Genomic DNA, 18,441 nt, shown 5'->3' with positions numbered 1-18,441 from the left:
TGTTGCAGAAGGCATCTGGGTGCCTGGGATCTACTTTGTGATAACAAAAGCAGTATTTGCAACTCCGTCAGTGGAAGCTGCACTACAGTGAGATACATTTTCCATCATCCCACTGCCAATAGTAGTGATGACCCTAACTAAGCACAACATGGATAAGTGAGGAATCACCTAGCCCTGCTGATGATGTACCCTGGGAAAGCATGGGAGGCTCTTCACTGGACTTTCAGTTAAAAAAATTAAATGATTAAGTAAGTTTATATGTGTTGGCATAAATTGATTGGGCTCTTTTGAGAGGGTTGTTAATTTTCCAGACTTAACACCCTGGAGCTGTGCAGTAATCAATATTGTATATTCAACCTGCAGAGCAATTTTTAAAGAATAATCTACATCACAATTCTCTGCTTTCTGAAACTGTCTTCAAACCTCAGAGGTCAAGTAGTTCTTACAGTAGTGATAATCTGGTTTTTTTCCCTGCTATGTTTTTTAAAGAACCTTTTTCCTAGGCCCCTTGTTTCTAAAAGCCCAATTTGAATCCCTGCAGTGGAGCTATTGTTTAATTGTATTCCTGGGATTTAATTCTTCCTAAGGGATCTTCTCTATGCTGCATGTCTGCAGCAGGCAGCAGCACTGTGTGAATTTGCACCTCTTTGGAGTGCCAGGGCTGGGGCAGCTCCTGTTTCCAAGGCAGGAGATAAGGGGCAGCAAAATTGAACTGAAAAAGAAAAACAGGGAGGAAAAGCATTTTTTAAACATAGTGCAAATATCTCACAGCTTGAATTCTGCTAATTCCTTGTATAGTGTTAAAACATGTTCATCTTGACTTGAAAACAAAATTATAAACTAACTGCCAGTGGGCCCCACAGATTATATCCCAAATGTTTTTTCTCTTTACCAATCCATGTGTGCACTTCTTTGTAGGTTAGGAAACTAAGCTTGAGACTGAATTTAGCATTAATTATCCTAGTTTAACGTGGCTGGCAGATGAGTCTGAATAAAGTCTTTTTCTTTACTCTGTTTTTTAAAAAATTTCATCCATATAATGAGTTGCAATAACAGTATTACTTTGAGATACTTAGGCACAACTTTCATCTTTAGCTTTCGTATCGATTTATTATAGCTAACATCTTTGCATGCATGCTTATATTTATTATTGAGCTAGTTAGAAATGTATTAACTAGGTCTAGTGAAACATATAACTATTACATTTCAGCACTGGACTCCGCCTTTAGTTTCTCTCAATTAATTCTAGCTGTTTGGTCTGCAAAACGGTACTGAAAAACAGCATCAAATCTTACTTGTGACAGATTGCCAGATTACTTTTTTTTTAACAAAGCCAGACTGAATATTAAAAATGTGTTGGAGAAAATGCATTTATATAATAAATTATACAGACCATGCATGGGGTAATGGCAATGCAATAAATTACGTTGTTTCTGTAAGTATTGGATAAGCTGCATTCAATTTAAATGTCTGGCTGCATCACTGTCATGCTGGTCAGGAACTCACTGGGGGCCTTTTTAACATTCCTGCACCCATAAGTCATGGAGTTAAAATCCTTCTTTGCCCTCAAATACACAGTTTCTCTGAGTTATGCAGGCTGACATCTGTGACTCACTGGCTGCAGTTTAGCTGAGCTCTCTGAGTCAAAATGCAGGTTTGTAGCCCTTGGAGCAGCCGGTTTTCACACCACTGAGCACTGCGGATAATGTAGGTCTGGCTCATGTGAGGGATGTAGTCATCTTGTTTGTGTGCCAGCATCCCCAGTGCTGCAAATTTACTGGGGTGGGGGTTTTTTGTATGTTTTTATTTGGGCTTTTTTTTTGGTTGAATTTTTCTTTTATTTTTAGACCAAGGTAGCAGAGAATTGCCAAGTGTTGTGCTAGCATAGCTAAGCAACATCACTGCTCTGAGGGGGTGATCCAAGTAGCCCTGCTTTTGCAGGGGACAAGCAGGGCTGTTTCCTTCAGCATCATCTTGCACATGTCCCCAGATAAAGTGACCATGATGACCTGGCTTTCCCCAGAAACAGCAGGAACAGAACCTCTTGAAGGATATCAGTCTAGAGTGGCTGTTTTCCCAATACCAAGCATAGTTAGTAGTTAGTGTACTTAGGGCTTCCCCCACTCTGTGCTGTATCAGCTTCTAACCTGTAACACACTGTCTGGGTGGATTTACTTGGCTGATTACTCAATACAGTTTAACCCCTCTGTTACTGATTTTAACTAGCATTTGGAAGGAGGAGGTGTCTTAGAAGAGGTACAGAGGAATGGTCAGGCTGCAAATCTGTTCTTCTAATTTTAAAATTTATCTTAAGAATTATGTGGCAGGACCATGTCAGAACGGGCAAATTTCTGGCCTCTGGATGAACTCTGGGTAGGTGCAAAGTTGCCTTGCTGTCTTCTTGCTGGTGGAACAGCATCAGCTCTTTGTTTTCCTCCTTAAGTTGCCAATGCGCATGCAAAAGATGATACTAGACTCCCAAATGCCCAAAGAGCGTTCACCACCTGCTCTGGGTGCAGGGTAGCCAGCTCACTGGAGATGTTCCCTGACTCACTTTCAGCCTGGGGTTGCCTTTAGGATGGAGCTCTCTCTCAGTTCCTGGTACTCCTCTAAGTTTGCTGTCCTTTCCAATTTACTCCCTGTAGCAATTAAGGGAGTAAGGACTCCTAGCAGGATGCCATATATGGAAAGATGGCGGGTTTATAAAAGAAATTGAAAATACAGTGGGAAGTAATCTGTGTTTCTCTCTAGAGCTAGGTAATACCACTTCAATGTAGATTGCATTCATTATACTGTTCATGAAACATCCTGAGGCCAAGAAAATTACTTGGTTTTATTTCTTTAGGCATCAGCTATATTTAGTCAAATTAAAGGAGGGAGGGGGAATGCACTCCAAGAAAATACATGAGCAAAGTTAGACAAAGAAAATTTACTAGTCTACAGTGGAATGGTTCCCTCTGAGTTATTTCCCCAGTTCTCATTACAGAGCAGTCGGATAGTAAAGTTAGGAGAGGTTGTGCAGCTGAATTATGACTGTTGCTGCATGAAGGAACCTTACCTGCTTTATGTGAGCTGTAAAAGAAAATTCATAATGACATTTTAAAGACTTCAAAATATGGGTGGCTTAACAAGTGGTCTGGTATAACTGCTGCTTTTGCATAATAGAATAGTACAAGAGCTGGTCTGTGGCAGATTTAGAGACTTTTCATTTTCGTGGAGCTAGAGAGAGGCTTCATATTTGCTATTATAAATTATGAACTAAAATAGTAAGTTTGAATTGAAATGTTTTAATGATTTCCTTGTTGAGTTCTAACGAAATCAATACCTCCCTATGAAACAGTTGGATTATGTGGAATCGGCAATCCTCACCAGAAAGAAAGAAAAGTTGGTGGTTTTTGTTAAAACATAAACTTGCAGGAAAAGAGCCAGTTTCAAAATTGTGAGGATGAGTCACCTTGCTGTGTTAGGTTTCAGGCTTGTTAGTGCCCCTTCCAAGCAGGAAGGGTGCAAGAGTCCCAGAGGTACTGTGAGCAAGCCTGTGTATTTACAACACATCCCCTGCTCCCATGGTTACTGCTGAAGGATATGAATTTATCCTGGGGCAGATTGGGTACCTTAGCTCATCCTTTCATGAAGGGAACATTTAACCACCTCAGGTTTACCACGAGGCAGAAATATTCAGCAGCAGTCAGCTTGTGTGCAGTAAATCAGAGCCTTAGTTTACTCCTGAAGATTTGCTGATTTATCATCGGCTAAAATAATTTGGATTTAACTTCTTAACATATTTTCTTTTAGTTTCTTTGCTTTTAATTTCTCCTTTTGATGGCTAGATCATTTCTGTGTTTTGCCACCTGTCCTGTGGATTTGACAATTACCTGGTCATGTCCTGGAACTTTTTCTGATGAGTGTTTGTTTTGCTGTGGCCACCTACGGAAACGAGGCTTATCCAGTTGTGGTGTTCTCATCCCTGTCCTATTTTGAAAACATGAGTGTGAAAGGTAGGAAGAGAGGATAATCCCTGTTTCCAGCATGAGGCAATGGAAAGTGATTATCTAGTCCTTTGTTTCTGTAATTTCTTAGTTTTTGTGGCTACAAGTCATATAATTCAGGCTGTTCTCAATGCTGCAATGGTTTCTGTACAAGAGCTGATCTTACATCCCACATGGGTGACAATGCAGCAAGTGGAAAGCTGGGTTTCAGGGTGTAATTCCAAATTTCTTGAACTCCCACAGGTTTTAATTTGGCTTCGTGTTATTTGCAGAAATTTTTTTTTTGTGTGATTTAATTGAGTAGTCAGTGTGAATTTTGTGGTGTTCGTGTGTATGCAAGGGAGAGGGAGATTTTCTAAGTGTTCAGTGTTCACATGGACATAAACAGGTGGGTTTCCAGCAGAGACATTTGCATTTGAAAACCTGCTCTAAACGGGCTGGGCTTTCCCAGGAGATGCAGCACCAACAGTGAAACGCAGCGATCGATCAGCATAGAATTGTGTGAGCATTTGATGGGCAAAATGTTGTGGTATAAAGACAGGGCCCAAGAATAAGCTCTTTGTGGCTTTGTTTCATTCCTGAAAACTGTGACTGAGAGGCTTTTATCATTTAAAAAAAAAAAAAAAATCACCCACATTTTGTCTAACTTGGAAAATATCACAAAATATCTCTTGCAACATTCCATGTGCTGCTTCTTTAAACATATTTTGATACTAAAAAAAGTTTCATTTTTCATTTGTCTGTTTATGGTTCCTCAACTCTAAAAGTAAAGTAATATTTGAACCAGTCCTTTCAGTCACAGATCTGGAAGCGTGTAATGTAGTGTACATAACGATAAACTCTTTGAAGCAGCTTGCATTCACTGTTTTTTTTTTTCTTTCCTAATTTTAACTAAGCAAAACATTCCCTTACTTATCACAGCACTTCTGTTACATGCCTCATTTTTCAGGCTAAGTTCCTTATGGTATTTAGAGTTTATTTTAATTCTTAATCAAATGAGCTGTCCAGGAAATTTGTCTGAAAAAACATATAATAAATGTTCAAACCCACACCAATGGGGACACCCAGTGGAGACGCTCTGAGTTGCCCAATGTTATAGCCAGGAGCAGGCCAGCCGCTCCTCATCAGGGAGAGGACTGCAAATATTTTTAACCACAGCAATTCTGAGGGAACTCTCATTAGTTTATCTGCCTGCTGCTGAGGGCTCCCTTGAAGTGTCCTGGCCTTGCTGCCCTTGCACGAGTCCATGCTCGTTGTCATGGTGGTCCTGATGCACAGTTATTGCAATGGGGTGTGCAAGCACCCAATTCCTTGGTGGTGTTGTTTAATGTGACTGGGAATAAGTTGCAATTAACTGGCAATTTAAAAAGTTTTTCTCTTGCTGTGGCACAGGCTGCCATGTTTTTCTATTGGCACTGTAGATATTTAAGAGGTGTGTCCTGTTGTGATGTGTTTGGAAGGTAATGTGGGAAGGTTAGGTGAAGATCCAGGACCATGGGGAGGGCACCTCTGTCAATTGGATCCTGCTCCTGTAGCATGGGAGATGCTCCAGTCTCAATAGACAACAACTCAAATAACCATTAACGTTTTCCAGTCTGTGCTGGAATTCCTAGTCCTCTTCTAGTGGGCAAGGCCTCTTTTCCTGCTGAGTGTAAGTGAGGTCTTGGGAGAGACCACAGCAAGGACAGCAGCCCAGACTGCCTTCATGATGATCTTGGTCAAGGAGAGGGGCACTGGGCCTGCCACTGGCTTAGGAAGCAGGCAGGCAGTACTCGGTTCGTCCCTGGGGCACTACAACTGTCTCAGAGGGCAGAATGTGGATTCCAGGTTGTTTATTTGTATGTACAATAAAGCTCTGCTTGGACAAGCACAAGACCCAAGATAAAAGCAGTCAGCTAGGCAGCATTACCACACATGCTCCAGGAACTGCATGCAAATGGAGCATGCTTTAATTGCTGTGAATGTGGTCATGGCTGGTTGTTTTACTTCTAGTTCACTCAGAAAGCAAGCATTAGCCTTTCGTGTGATGGGGCAGCATCAGACAGATGGGTTCTGGTGTGCTTTCTGGCATGCACTAGCTGTGGAACATGGGATTATCTGGGGTTTTAAGTAGGAAGGGAGGAAAAGAAAGGAATGCCTGCTTTGTTTTGATGTAGTCTATTCTGACATAGAATGAAATCTATAGCCTACTGGTTTTCTTGTTGTTTGGGAAAGAAGAAAAATATAATTCTGCAGCAGAGCCACCCAGACAACTGGGAGAGGCAGTGATTTTGACTTACACTATCACAAGTTAGGCAGCAGAATTTTTATTAGATATAGCAGGATAGTATTTGTGTTTAATTCAAATTCCAGAATGTTTTCTTTGTGGCAAATTAAGAGTGTGAATTGCTGTGGCAATGGGCATCCAGTATGGCCTGCTGACTTTCTGTGCCCTCTCACCAAAGGAGACTAATAGTAAATGAGAGACAGGCCAATTTTACTTGCTAGTATTGCTATGTTTGGCTTAATATCAAAGTAAGACAGTGCTTTTTGCCACAGGACTCGAGTGGGCAATTTTGAAATCAGTGCTTGAATCCAGATGACTCAATGAGAGACTGTTCCTGCTTCAGGTGGTTCAGAGGCTCAGCAGAGCTGGCCAGGGGCAGTCACTGTGAATAGTCACCAGTGACTGTCCCAGCCCAGGCCGGAGGTCCCTGCCTGGCAGGAGTCAGGAGCAGCTGCCAACAGAAGGAACGTCCTAGTAGACTTCACAGACTATTTCTTTTTTCTTGTCCTTGCAGAAAACACCTTTTGCAGCGGTGACCATGTGTCGTGGCACAGCCCTTTGGACAACAGTGAATCTCGAATCCAGCACATGTTACTGACAGAAGACCCCCAGATGCAGCCGGTGCAGACTCCTTTTGGGGTCGTTACTTTCCTACAGGTACGGCCCAGCCACGATGGCTCTGACTGCCACCTCCTGGGCATGGAGTGCAGCTAACATTGCACTGAGCTGTGTAACTCAGATATTTATTATCCTGTCTTCAGTTTCAAACATGAACATGGGAAAAAATGTTGAGAGGAACACTTTAAAAAGCTAATGTAAAGATAAATTAAAATGAATTTTATGGTAATATTGGTAAGTGATCCACTGGTTTGCATGCCAGAAAGAGAAGAGTTTGGAGCAGGACTTGGAGCTCTTTTAGCAGTACTTAATGGCAGAAATGTAGCTTGCAGCACAGACACAAAGATTCTTTAGAGGCTGAGTTTTCCTGTATTGATCTACTGTTTAAGAAATATTTGGGTTTGCTTTGCAAAAGAAACATTAAGAACAATCCCTTGTGATTTAACTCTGCTGTTCAGCATGGGGAGCTTCTGTGGCCAGACAGGTTTGCTTGCTTTCCTGAAGTCCTTCTCAGCGATGCTTCTTAGATATGGGCCACTTTGGATATTTTTAAATTGCATATTGGGTTAATAACCTTAGTGGAAGAGTGGCATAGTTTATGCCAACTGCTGATTTCTTCATGCTCCATGGAAATCTTCCATCCTGTGGGAAAATGCAAGTGTCTGTATTTTATAATTTAAGCTTCTAGTTGCTCCCATTTGTCTTTGGCTGTAGTTGCAACATGTAAAAGGAAGTTCTGTTACCACAAACCTGCACAAGACAACTGTTGTGCAAGGCTTTTCTGAGGTGCCCAAATGTCTGTGTTTTACCAACAAAAACAAGGTGGTGTGAGATTAATTAGTGCAAGGTGAGTTGTGAGACCTGGAAGGAGAGACAGAGGGCCAAGTTAAGCAGGATAATCCTTGGCTGACTCTCCAGCTAGTACTGTGTTAGTCCTCATCTCTTCTTTAGTGCCCATCTGTCCTGAATCAAAGAACAGTCAGTTTGCTGCATCCTGAGGCCCTTGGCCTCTAATCTTCCACAACACATACAGTTGACTTGGTTTTCCCCTTTGTTTGATGCTTGTTGTTTTATTTTGACCCATGAGGATAAATGATTACAAAAAGCAAAGAATGAACACAAAATAATTTCCTGTTTAGAGTCTTGCTGTTTGTATGTAATTAGTGAGTGAAGGCCCACGGAGGGGTGTCCTGAAGCAGGGGTGATTTAGGCTGTTCGTGGAGGAAGCTGGGAAGATGGGTGGGGATGAAACGCACCTCTAAGGGCTGAGGCCTGGGAAAGTGAACTCTGCAAGGGGCAGGAGAGGTAGGGTGCGCAGAGCTGGGTACGTGCTGACGTGAAGGTTTTCCACACAGATCTCTATCAGTGCAGTTATGTGCCTACAGCAGAAGGGACATCCTTCACTTCTGCTTGCTGCTCTTCAGAACTTAGTTTTCAGTTTTCCTCTTTTCTGATAAAATATCAGTTGAGCAGATTTTGACCAAAAATTCAGTGTTGTTGGAAAAGACTTAAGAGTGTTGAGGAAGAAAATCGAAGGCCATTGCTAAAAATATTTTTCATCTCAGAGTGAATCATTGTGCTCAAAGGCACAAGCCAGCGGTTGATACAGCAGGAAGAAACTGCCTTCTGCTATCAGCTGAAGGGTGTTTCACCCCTTCATTTGAAGCAGCTGATCTCAGCTGCTGTTAGAGAGACATCTGGTATTGCTCAGTGTGGCAGCTCCTATCCTGAAAAGCAAACACACCCTGCTTTATACAGGAAGGCAGAAGTCTGCAGTTGCCTGCAGTGACAAGTGGATTATGTGGTGTGTAAGCAGCTTTACTTTATGGCGCTGTGTAAGATGTAACCAGTCAGCAAGCTGAGTTGGTCGAGGATTTTATGAGCACCAAAGCAATCCCATGTGGCAGCAAGTCCCTTGCCTGGTTGAGATTGCTTGTGCAGTATTTCATTTGCCCCTAGCAATTGGTTGACAGAGCAGTGTTTGTATATGCTCAGACCCTTACCTGTCTTGCTCCATCCTGTCTGTGTGGACTTGATTGAAAAGTCACGAAGACTAGTCTATAAACCCTGATTTGTCACCAGACCCTCCTCATTGTTAAATTCACACACTCTTTACAAGATTAAATGTCACTTGACCAGGGCGCTTCCCATGGTAAAAGTAGAGAGACAACAAGGACTTGTGGGATCCCACTCTTGTCTCAGGCTCCACTTGTCCTGGCATATCTAGTTAGATTTAAAAAAATGGTGTTTCTCTGTATCTGCACTCTTTGATCCCATACCATGTGGCACATTTTCTCCACAGTTCTTTCATGGTTCCCACCCAGTTTAGTATCTCTGTCGTTATTTATTTCAGATTGTTGGGGTTTGCACTGAGGAACTGCATGCAGCTCAGCAGTGGAATGGTCAAGGGATCTTGGAACTGCTTCGGACTGTCCCGCTGTAAGTGGTCATATAGCCCATATAGGGGAGCATTTCCATAGAGAACAATTCAGTTGTTTATTTTTATTAACAGTCTTTAACTTGCTGATGGAACTTATTTAATCTGTGCTGTAGCAAGAGATGAGATTTCATTGTAAATCTGTTCTCACACACAGACACTTAGATGGCAAATTAATGCATGTGGAAGTCCACATGTTCAGGGTGAAAGAGAATGAGGTCTTGAAAACCTAATTTCCTTCCTCTTATGCCTGCAGGGTTTTCTCATTGGCTGTTCTGGGATAACTGTTACTGATGACCTCGCTGTTTAGTTCAAAGAAAGGAAGGAGAGGGTCTGGCTTACAAAGCTGTCTGAAAGTACTATCTGAAAGTGAGAAAGTCACTCTCAAATTTGGTCCACTCTTGGTGGGCCAGTTTGCAGCAGGAAGAACATTCATGAAAGTGAAGTTCATTGTTTTGCCATGGGAGAAATAACAAAGATGATGTTGGGTTGAGAAGGGAAGGATTTTAAATGGTAAATTTTATGTGGATGATTTGTTTGCTGCTAGGGTGCAGCTAAATCTTTTTTTGGCTTGTAGGCATTTTGTTTAATCATTTTTAAATTCAGTGGAAGATAGTGCCATGTGATTGTAACTCAAAAGACTTACTTTTTAGAGCAAAATAGTTCTGAATATTTGTTTCTGGGCACAATAGTACACTCTAGTGTCACAATAGCCTTGAATTGATTGATTATTTGGAAGAGCTGGACTTCTTTAACTTGAACTTTTCCCTTTTAGGCACAAGTGCAGATAATTCATGCAAATGCCCTAGAGTAGAGTGAATTTGTCCAGCTGCAATCTTTGTTTCTGAGTCCCTGAGACAATAAACACTGCCTGCAGCTCCCTTAGCTCCTCTAAGTCAACACAGATACAGTACCTCTCTCCTCAGTCTGTTCTCAGATTGGTTTTTGGCTTTTGTGCTGTGGTATAAGCACCTTTCCAAGGAAAAAATGAGACTCAAATGTGCATGATTTGAAGGCAAAGCTGCAAACTACTAAGCCATTGATGTGGAACCAGGGTAAAAGTCTCTTGCACCCCAGTGAGGAACTGTGACAGGTCACACCCCTGCAGTTAATAATTCACCACTTCCAAAGTGATGTGGAAAAAAGAGTGGCTATCTATGCATCTGAAAACCTGTAAAATATTAACTTTTTTTGCTCCCACTCTTAAGTGTTTCAGGAGACTAGCACAAACTAGGCCAGAGGAGGGGGCTTTTGACTGCAATAACAAAGTACCTCATGAAAAAATGAATTTTTTTATGGCAGTTCCAAAAGACTTCAGTTTTTTACTTCAAATGAAAAGCACTAAGGCTGACTTCTGCAGTCTGGCTGCACTATGACCCAAAGTGAAGTCTCTGAGTATTTCATCTTCACAGTAATCTGTTTTCTATCACCTTTGTTGGGAAACACCTTGAGCCTTCCAACTTTTATTGCTAATGATAACAAAGATTTCCCTGAACCATCTGAGTACTTGGCCGTTAAGTACCAACTGAGCAAAATGTCTGTTGTGATAGTATTTATCAGAGCAATAAGCTCTTTGTGGTACTGAACGTGACTGCCAATCTTGGCAAAAAGTGCAGTCCCACTGGGGCCCTGCTCTATTCTTAGGTGTAATAGAGGAATAAATCTTGATTCCATGCCTTGCCCATCTTTCTTTGACTCAGGCTACACTGGACTTCTCAGTCCCAGTTCGTTTCCTGTAAGATTAAAACCCGTTCCAGTCTTGTGTGAGCAATGGGGCCTGCACAGGGGATAACAGCCTGTGTCAGTCCTGACTGCTCTGCACGTCTGGGTGGTGCCAGACACTGAGCAGATTAACTGCTAGGTCATGGAGGGCTTTTGTTATTTATTTATTTGGAAAATGTAAAGAGCAAAGGCATGTTGTGGGATGTATACACTGCATAGAGGGGTTTCTAGGTTTATTTTAAACCCTTATCTTGTGCTTCCTTACAGTACAGGTCCGCTCTGAGGACCCTGGTGGGGAGTTCTAATTAAAAGGCTTGATTGGTTCATTACCTGTCTTTATTTGTAGAGCTGGAGGCCCCTGGTTGATAACAGACATGAGAAGAGGAGAGACCATATTCGAGATTGACCCACATCTGCAAGTATGTGTTTAGTTTATAAAATGTCATGTCTCTTATAATAGCCAAGGAGAATTGGTTTAATGTTATGCAACACTTCTAATATTTTCTGTAAAGGTGCTTGGATCTTCTCAATGTTTGTAATAATCCTGGAAAAGTCTTAGAACTCGTTGCCCTCTTAGAGGTGGTTCAAGGGGGACATGTCCAGCCCCATGTGAATGGCAGCTCTAGGAAGAACAATAGAGAAGGGAGACCAGGAAAATGGAATCTCCTCTATGAGACAAATTGGTAAAAATTGGACTGGATGTTTTAGAAAGGAGGAAGAAAGAAGATGAAAGACATAGAATAATACAAGATTTAAGAATGGTACACCAGGAAATTCTTCCTTCCTTTTATATGAAAGCATAAGGAGATATAACATGCAGAAAACTCAAAACTAACTAAGTACTATTTTTTCACAGTGAATGTGACAGTGTAGCTCATCCCTGTATGATATCACTTGAGGCCAAGTAGTTAGTGTGGACTGAAAAATGATGGGAACCCAAAAGTACCACATGTAGTTATTAATAATCCATGCAGGAAGAGATGTTAAACCTTCTTCTTCAGAGTTCAATTTAATTTCTGAAATTTAAAGATAAGAATAGGGCCTCTTTGGAGAGGTTACTGTACTATGAACTTCTCCTGATCCATGCATTTGGGAGACAGTTCTGCAATCCCTTCAGCAGAGCTGGATAACATGGTACTGGAGTACATGGGTCCCAAGCAAATCCAGTGTGGTGCTGGCCGTGTTTCAGTGAATCACTGAATATTTGCCTTTAACAGAGAACTTACGGCTTAGCCTGGTAGGTCACGTGCAAATGTGCATGTTTTGTACAAGCATTTGCTTATAGTCTGCATGTCTGTATCTGATTATTCCCAGTTGCCTCACAGCATCTTTTACTTTGAAAGCTTAAGAACAAAAACCAAATTCTACTTTTACTGGTTTTAAGGATTTGTTCATCTAAAATAACTCCAGTCTGAGAAACACAAAAAAATGTTCCACAAATATTCCACAATGTGGGAGCTAATACAACTGAAAGTCCCATAAAGGTTTTAGACATTCCAGAACCTTGCCCTCTCCCCTCCTGGAGGTGTTTCAGTTGTCTGCACACTGGTGATTCCTAATGATAACACGGTTTTGTTCAGTTTATTGTAAATGAAAAATAGCTCAGCTTACTGGAATCTGAGTCAGCCAAGGCAAGTTAAGGCAAATAAAAGAGTACCTCTGCCTCATCACTGTGTCCTGCTACGTCTGTGGTCCTTCCGGACTTCCTCACATTGAACACATTCCTGTTTCTGTTCTCTCTTGCCCTTTCAGAAGTGCTTATGGGCAGGTGTGTGTGTGTGCACACCTCCCTCCTGCTCTGCTACCGCCGCCCCCAGGGATTCGTAGAGCAAAATCTGCCCGAGTCCCACAAACAGCCTCTGCTGAGCACAGGAGTAAGGCTGTGCCAGGCTGGCTTCAGCCCTGTCATGTGCCTCCTGCCCTAATTAGTGGGGAAAGGATAGTGTCATTTTCTTGGTGTTGGTAGAGGGTGTGTGACACCAGAAAAGCAACAGTGGAAGAGAGGTGGAGGGGAGGGAGGGAACAGGCAGAGAAACTGGACAACTTTCCTGGGAGCCAGCAAGCATGTTGTCTGCTGGGAAGCAGGCAGAGCTTGTTTGGAGGCTGCATTGTCTCTTGTGGGAATTGGTTGAGGCCTAAACCCAGCCCTGGCAGCAGCAGCTGTACTTTCTGTTCAGAGTTGCTGAGAATGGATCCCAACTAAGATGTCATCCCAGGATGTCGGCAATTAATGCTGTGGCAACGCGGGTTGTTTTCTGTTCAGCCAGGCTTCCCTGTAGGCCATTCAGATTTCCCTGGCAGCACTGTCAAACAATTCCTGTCGGTCCCCAGCTCTGTGCTGATTCTCAGTGCTTTGCTTCTGTTTAGCAGATATCTCAGAAGAGAATAAAGCTGATTTGAATTTCCTGAGTTGTGGTTGCTGCTCTGCAGGTCACACTGCAGTGCTCTGGCTCGTTTAAAAAGGGATCAATGACTTATAAGAGCCTCAGAGCATCCCTCCCACATGCTGAGAGGAAAATGGGACAGAAATAGCCTTTCTTTGAGGAAGGAAAGAGCTGAACCTCCTTTGCCCTGGGCTCCTCCAATCTCCTGTTCAAGCTGCCCTTTCAAGGGAGGAAGAACAGCCCCTCAGTCCAGGCAAATCTTTGCTGGCTAAAGGTGGGGTAGAACTGTGCGTTGCCAGAGCTATGAGTCTACACTGATTGGGGTTTTTTTTTTTTTTACTTTTCCCCCGTTAACATCAATACTTGCAAACATTATGAAGCAGCTATGCAAATTAGGCTGCCTTAAGCCAGCTCGTTTCCATCAGCTCCCCTTGATCTCCAGGGGATGCCAACAGAGCAGCACTTCTTCCCCCGAGGAAGTGCTCTGCAAGCCAGCTGAGCTGCAGATGGGAGTCTTTTCCCCCTCCCTGAGGCTATGCACTCTGTCCACAGGGCCTGGCTGGGAGTGGGGCCCTGGCTGCAGGGATGGGGGAGCAGATCCCACCAGAGCCTCACAGCCCTCTGGCCTCCTCTCCCTACTCAAGAGCAGGTTTGGTGGCTCTCCGATGCTTCCCCAATGACTTGAATAAAAAATAACTTCGCTGACAACTTACACCTCCCTACGCCAGCTCATTTCAGTCCTCACAGAGCACCATGGAGGGTTCCCAAAGGAGCCACGTGCTAAATCTCACTTAGAGCATTGTCTGCATATGTAGGAACGGATGTATTTTTATTTCTTTTCCCACAACTTCTATTTCTGGGTGACACAACTAATTTTATGTTTAGGATAAAACAAAAGAAAATCACAGCAGATTTATTATTTCTCAGATTTTCCTATTACGTTTTCAAGAAGCCAGTTTCCCCTGACACTGAAGGAAGATCCTAACAAGGGGAGTAAGACAGAAGAAAGGCAGTCCTTTGAATGCTTAAGTCTAAGTCAAGACTGCTCTACTCCTGCACTCAGCCACAGGCTCCTACCTCAACTTTTGGGCCAAAGAATGGGTTTTGGGAGGAGATCCAGATGAAAAAAACAAGAATTGGCTCAAGGGAAGGGGTAGGAGCACATGGAGGAGGGTGGGACTGCAGTCATTGCAAATTACATCAACTTAAACCGCTGTGCAACCACACCCTGAATGCTAGTGCTTATCTTTGAGCTACTCAAATCTTCTCTTGAATGGTCACAAGAACGGGCAATGCTCTTCCCAGGGTGCAGCATGCACAGCTGGGCAAGGGGAGGAACATACATGGATTTAGTCTGGAAACTGTTTCTTGGGGACAGATTTTGCAAAGAGCAAAATGTTTGCACAATCTCTCGTCTTCATGGGCAATGCCAAACCAGAGGGTACTTACATGGAGTGGAGAGATCCTCTCCCATTGTCTATAACACTACACTGCTCTCTCCTCAAATCATTGAAGTTTCTTGGGACTGCCTGCATTTTGAGGTGACCCAGATGAGAGATGCAGATCTTGCTGGTGCCACTGGTCAGTACCAGAGGCAACACCCCTTCAGGAATGGGGGAAGCGAGCCTGGCTGGTTCGAGGCCAGGGAAGAGGTGCCAGCCCTTCGTCTGTGTAGCACAGCCCCGGGTTTGTTCAGCTCAACATTACCCCCTTGTGGGTCACAGGTGGAAATTCAGACTGATGCCCATGTCCAAGCAGGTGGAGCTTCCTGTAGTTTTGGCTGTAGCTTAGGGCAGTCTTGCTGGCAACAGATGCACATGTCCTTGAGAAAATGCCTGGTGCCTGAGAGCATCCAGCTGCTTATGATTGGTGTATGACACCTTCTGAGACCCAAACACTGGTTAGGTGCTTGGAAAGTCCAGCTTGCAAGGGAGGGAGTTTGTTTATTTGCCAATAGAGAAAGTTTTGCAAAAGCTTTGACATTGAGAACAGGTCTGTGTCTCCTTGCATGTCCAATCTTGCATGTTTGTCCTTTATGGGACACCCCAGCACATTGGATAGCAGGGATTCTCTGAGTGGTGTGCAAATGAAGAACCCGTGTGAATGATGAGTCTCTCGGTGAGCTGTTTTCATTGTGGGACTCTTCGGTAAGGTTGGAAAGAGAACTTTACTTTTTCAGGGGTTTGTTATCATTGACATATAAGAGATTGACTGCCAAGCTGTGCTTCATGTCTTAAATATTTCAAGTTGGTGTAAATCAGTGCTAACACCAAAAGAAGCAATCCTGCACACCCCATGCCATTGATTTTCACCTTTCTCTCTCCTTGCTTTGTGCCTGCCAGGGCCATGTAGTGAAGCAGAGGGGACAGGGTGGGATTTCAGACCAACTTGCTATGGAAAAGGTTTGTGTAGTTCAGAGTGGCTTCCTGATTTGGCTCAGTGTGCAGTTGCTGTTTGCTGACAAAGCACAGGGTCCAGAGAGTGGAAATTGTCCACAAAAGGGGATCTGCAGGAGCTGCTGAAGGTTGCGCTGCACCATGGTGGGTTCCAACTCAGGCTCAAGCCACGCTCCAAAAAAGTCTTGTTGTTTTGAATCTTTTCAAGCAGGAGAGAGTCGACAAAGGGATTGAGACAGATGGCTCAAACCTGAGTGGAGTGAGTGCCAAATGTGCCTGGGATGACCTGAGCCGGCCACCAGAGGATGATGAAGACAGCAGGAGCATTTGCATTGGGACCCAGCCTCGGCGGCTCTCTGGGAAAGGTAAGAGGTCTTGGGCCAAGTCACTGTCATGGCCTTTCAGCTTCTGGTGGGTCTGGGCAGTGCACTGATCATGCTGCATCTCTGAGTTCATAGCAAACTCCACAGCCATGGGGAGGCTTGGTGTATCTCAGGGCAGCAGAATGGATTTTGGCCTCTTTGAAGTAGGCAGGAGAGAGGAAAAGAGTTCTTGGCATTATTTTGTCTAAATGTTTCTTTCAGTTTTTAGGAAAATTGTAATCTGAATCTGCAAAGTTAAACTGAGCACCTGCTGAAACCAGGACTGTAAACACCTGCAAGGTGAAGCAATTTCATTTTCCCAGGCTGTGTTTCCTTATTAACATTATCCCTTCTTGGGAGGCAAGTTGGACTGATGCTGCACATTGCTGCAGCTGAACTCAAAGAATTCATGCAAATACAGAACTCTGGAAAGAAGAATTTAAAAAACCCTTTGCAGTGAGATGCCTTCTCAGGGTAGAGATGTCATAGCCATTACACAGGCTTGAAATTATGCATATTACCTTTCAAATGGGTGAAGCAACATAAAATTTGAGGGCTTGAGATTTCCTGGAATTAACAATGTTTTCCACAGGAATGGCAACTTACTTGTTCTTAAATCCATGGTAAAAATTAGTTAAATGCATATAGCATTTCTGCTGGCTTCTGTGCAAATATTTTTAACTGCACTGGATCTAAAAAGGCTGTTTTGCCTCAGCCTTGAAATGAAAAGCCTAAGAGATTAAATTTGTATATCCTTCAAAAGATTTTGAAATAATGTGGGGTTTTTTTCTCTACCTACTTCTCAGATTTCTCAAAAATAGATGAGGAAACTTCTAAAAAAGTCAGGAAAGCTTCCTATTGAAAGTATTTGGCCAGTAGACATTTCAGAAAAAGGCGAAGTAAAAAGACTGCATCTGAACTGCATGATTTGCAGCTTATTTTCAGATGTGAGCTTGAGGCTAAAGGTTGCCCTGCTTAAAAATCCCTCCCTTTGTGAATCTTCTTGTAAATTAATCAACAGATTTCCAAAGCAAATTGCACAAAACTTGGAAACCTTCATACATTAATTTGGGAAAGGAACAAATTCCTGTTATGCCTAATGGGAAAAATGATTTCCAGTACAAAGGCTGGGAAGTGTCAGGAGGTTCTATGAGAGTTACAGAACCAACAAACATCTTATTTATGAAAATTTACAAAAGTACTCAGAATTTCTTCATCAGGAGGACTCAGTACCAAAGATTCCAACCCTCCTTGCCTGACATATCAATGAAACCCAAAAAAGGGAATTCAAGCTGATGTTATAAAGTGAAATAACTCCTAAGGAAGTTCAGGAAGTGCAGTTAAGTGTTACGCCATAACATCTTTCCACTTCTTTCTGAAGGGGAAGAGTTTAGATGAAACACACCTGATATCTTCTTGTGTCTGTGTTGTTTCTGGGGATTCTAAATCATGTTTTAAAAATTCTCTTTGCAGATACAGAGCAAATCAGGGAGACTTTGCGGAGAGGGCTTGAGATTAACAGCAAACCTGTCCTACCTCCAATCAATGCACAAAGACAGAATGGGTTGAACCTCGACCGAGCACCGTGAGTTTCACCCTGCACATTCACATGGTGGCAGATGGAGACTAAAGAGCTCAGCATGGAAAACAAAGTTAAAGCTGGGTGGGAAAAAAACTTGGCAAGGGAAGAGAAAAGCTGGCAGTGAATACTTGCAAAGTGAAAAGATAGAGGGAGAAGAGTTGTTCAGGTTGGGTAAATGGGCTAGTACTCAGGAGGGCAGCTTTTTAGAGGGGTTTTGGACAAACCATGCTAATGGAGAGTGGTTCTGCCTGTTCTATAGAACCTGCTCTTCATGGTCTTCAGTACTTGAATTCAGACTGGACTGATTCCTGTAAAAAGTACTGTGCTGAAAAGTGCTATGGTATCAGTAGAGATAGGTGGCATAGGTGACTGCTGATATTTTTTTCTGAGTATTTTGTTTTCAAGGTCATAATTACAAACCTTTTGGTTAAAATGTTGATTTTTTTTTTCTTTTTAAGTGACTTTGATCTTGCCTTGCTTAAACAGGTGTGTTCTGTCAGTAATTACATGCCAGTGACACCTGGGTCTCTAATAGCAGTCGTCTAACAGGTGATTTAAGTGGAACTAGGGTGGCCCATAGATATCTCTTGCAAGTTTTGGCTTAAGTGAATCCGTAGAAAATTACCTGTGGTTTCAAGCCATCTGTAATATCTACACTTCTGTCTTTCTGGGCTTCTCCCCTTCC

At 42.8% G+C, this 18,441-nt stretch overlaps 1 protein-coding gene across 3 annotated transcripts in view; it reads left to right on the top strand.

Moving 5' to 3' along the window:
- The window catches only part of SUFU (SUFU negative regulator of hedgehog signaling), a 93,319-nt gene that overhangs the window by 36,498 nt on the left and 38,380 nt on the right, over positions 1-18,441 (top strand). For 2 of the 3 annotated variants that reach the window (XR_010722270.1, XM_066191018.1), the window contains exons 4-8: positions 6,770-6,912; positions 9,227-9,312; positions 11,379-11,451; positions 16,021-16,177; positions 17,648-17,759. Coding sequence is in view for 2 of the 3 variants with exons in the window: in XM_066191018.1 (XP_066047115.1) it covers positions 6,770-6,912; positions 9,227-9,312; positions 11,379-11,451; positions 16,021-16,177; positions 17,648-17,759 (571 nt within the window). In the remaining variant the exon portion in view is untranslated. The remainder of the gene's footprint in view (positions 1-6,769; positions 6,913-9,226; positions 9,313-11,378; positions 11,452-16,020; positions 16,178-17,647; positions 17,760-18,441) is intronic. The other variant, XM_066191020.1, reaches the window with a different exon arrangement.

The sequence above is a fragment of the Chamaea fasciata genome, unplaced genomic scaffold, assembly GCF_029207755.1.
Source record: "Chamaea fasciata isolate MVZ Bird 193981 ecotype frontalis unplaced genomic scaffold, bChaFas1.0.hap1 SCAF_9, whole genome shotgun sequence".
Classification (NCBI taxonomy): Eukaryota; Metazoa; Chordata; class Aves; order Passeriformes; family Sylviidae; genus Chamaea; species Chamaea fasciata.
This window is presented reverse-complemented; position numbering and strand designations above follow the sequence as displayed.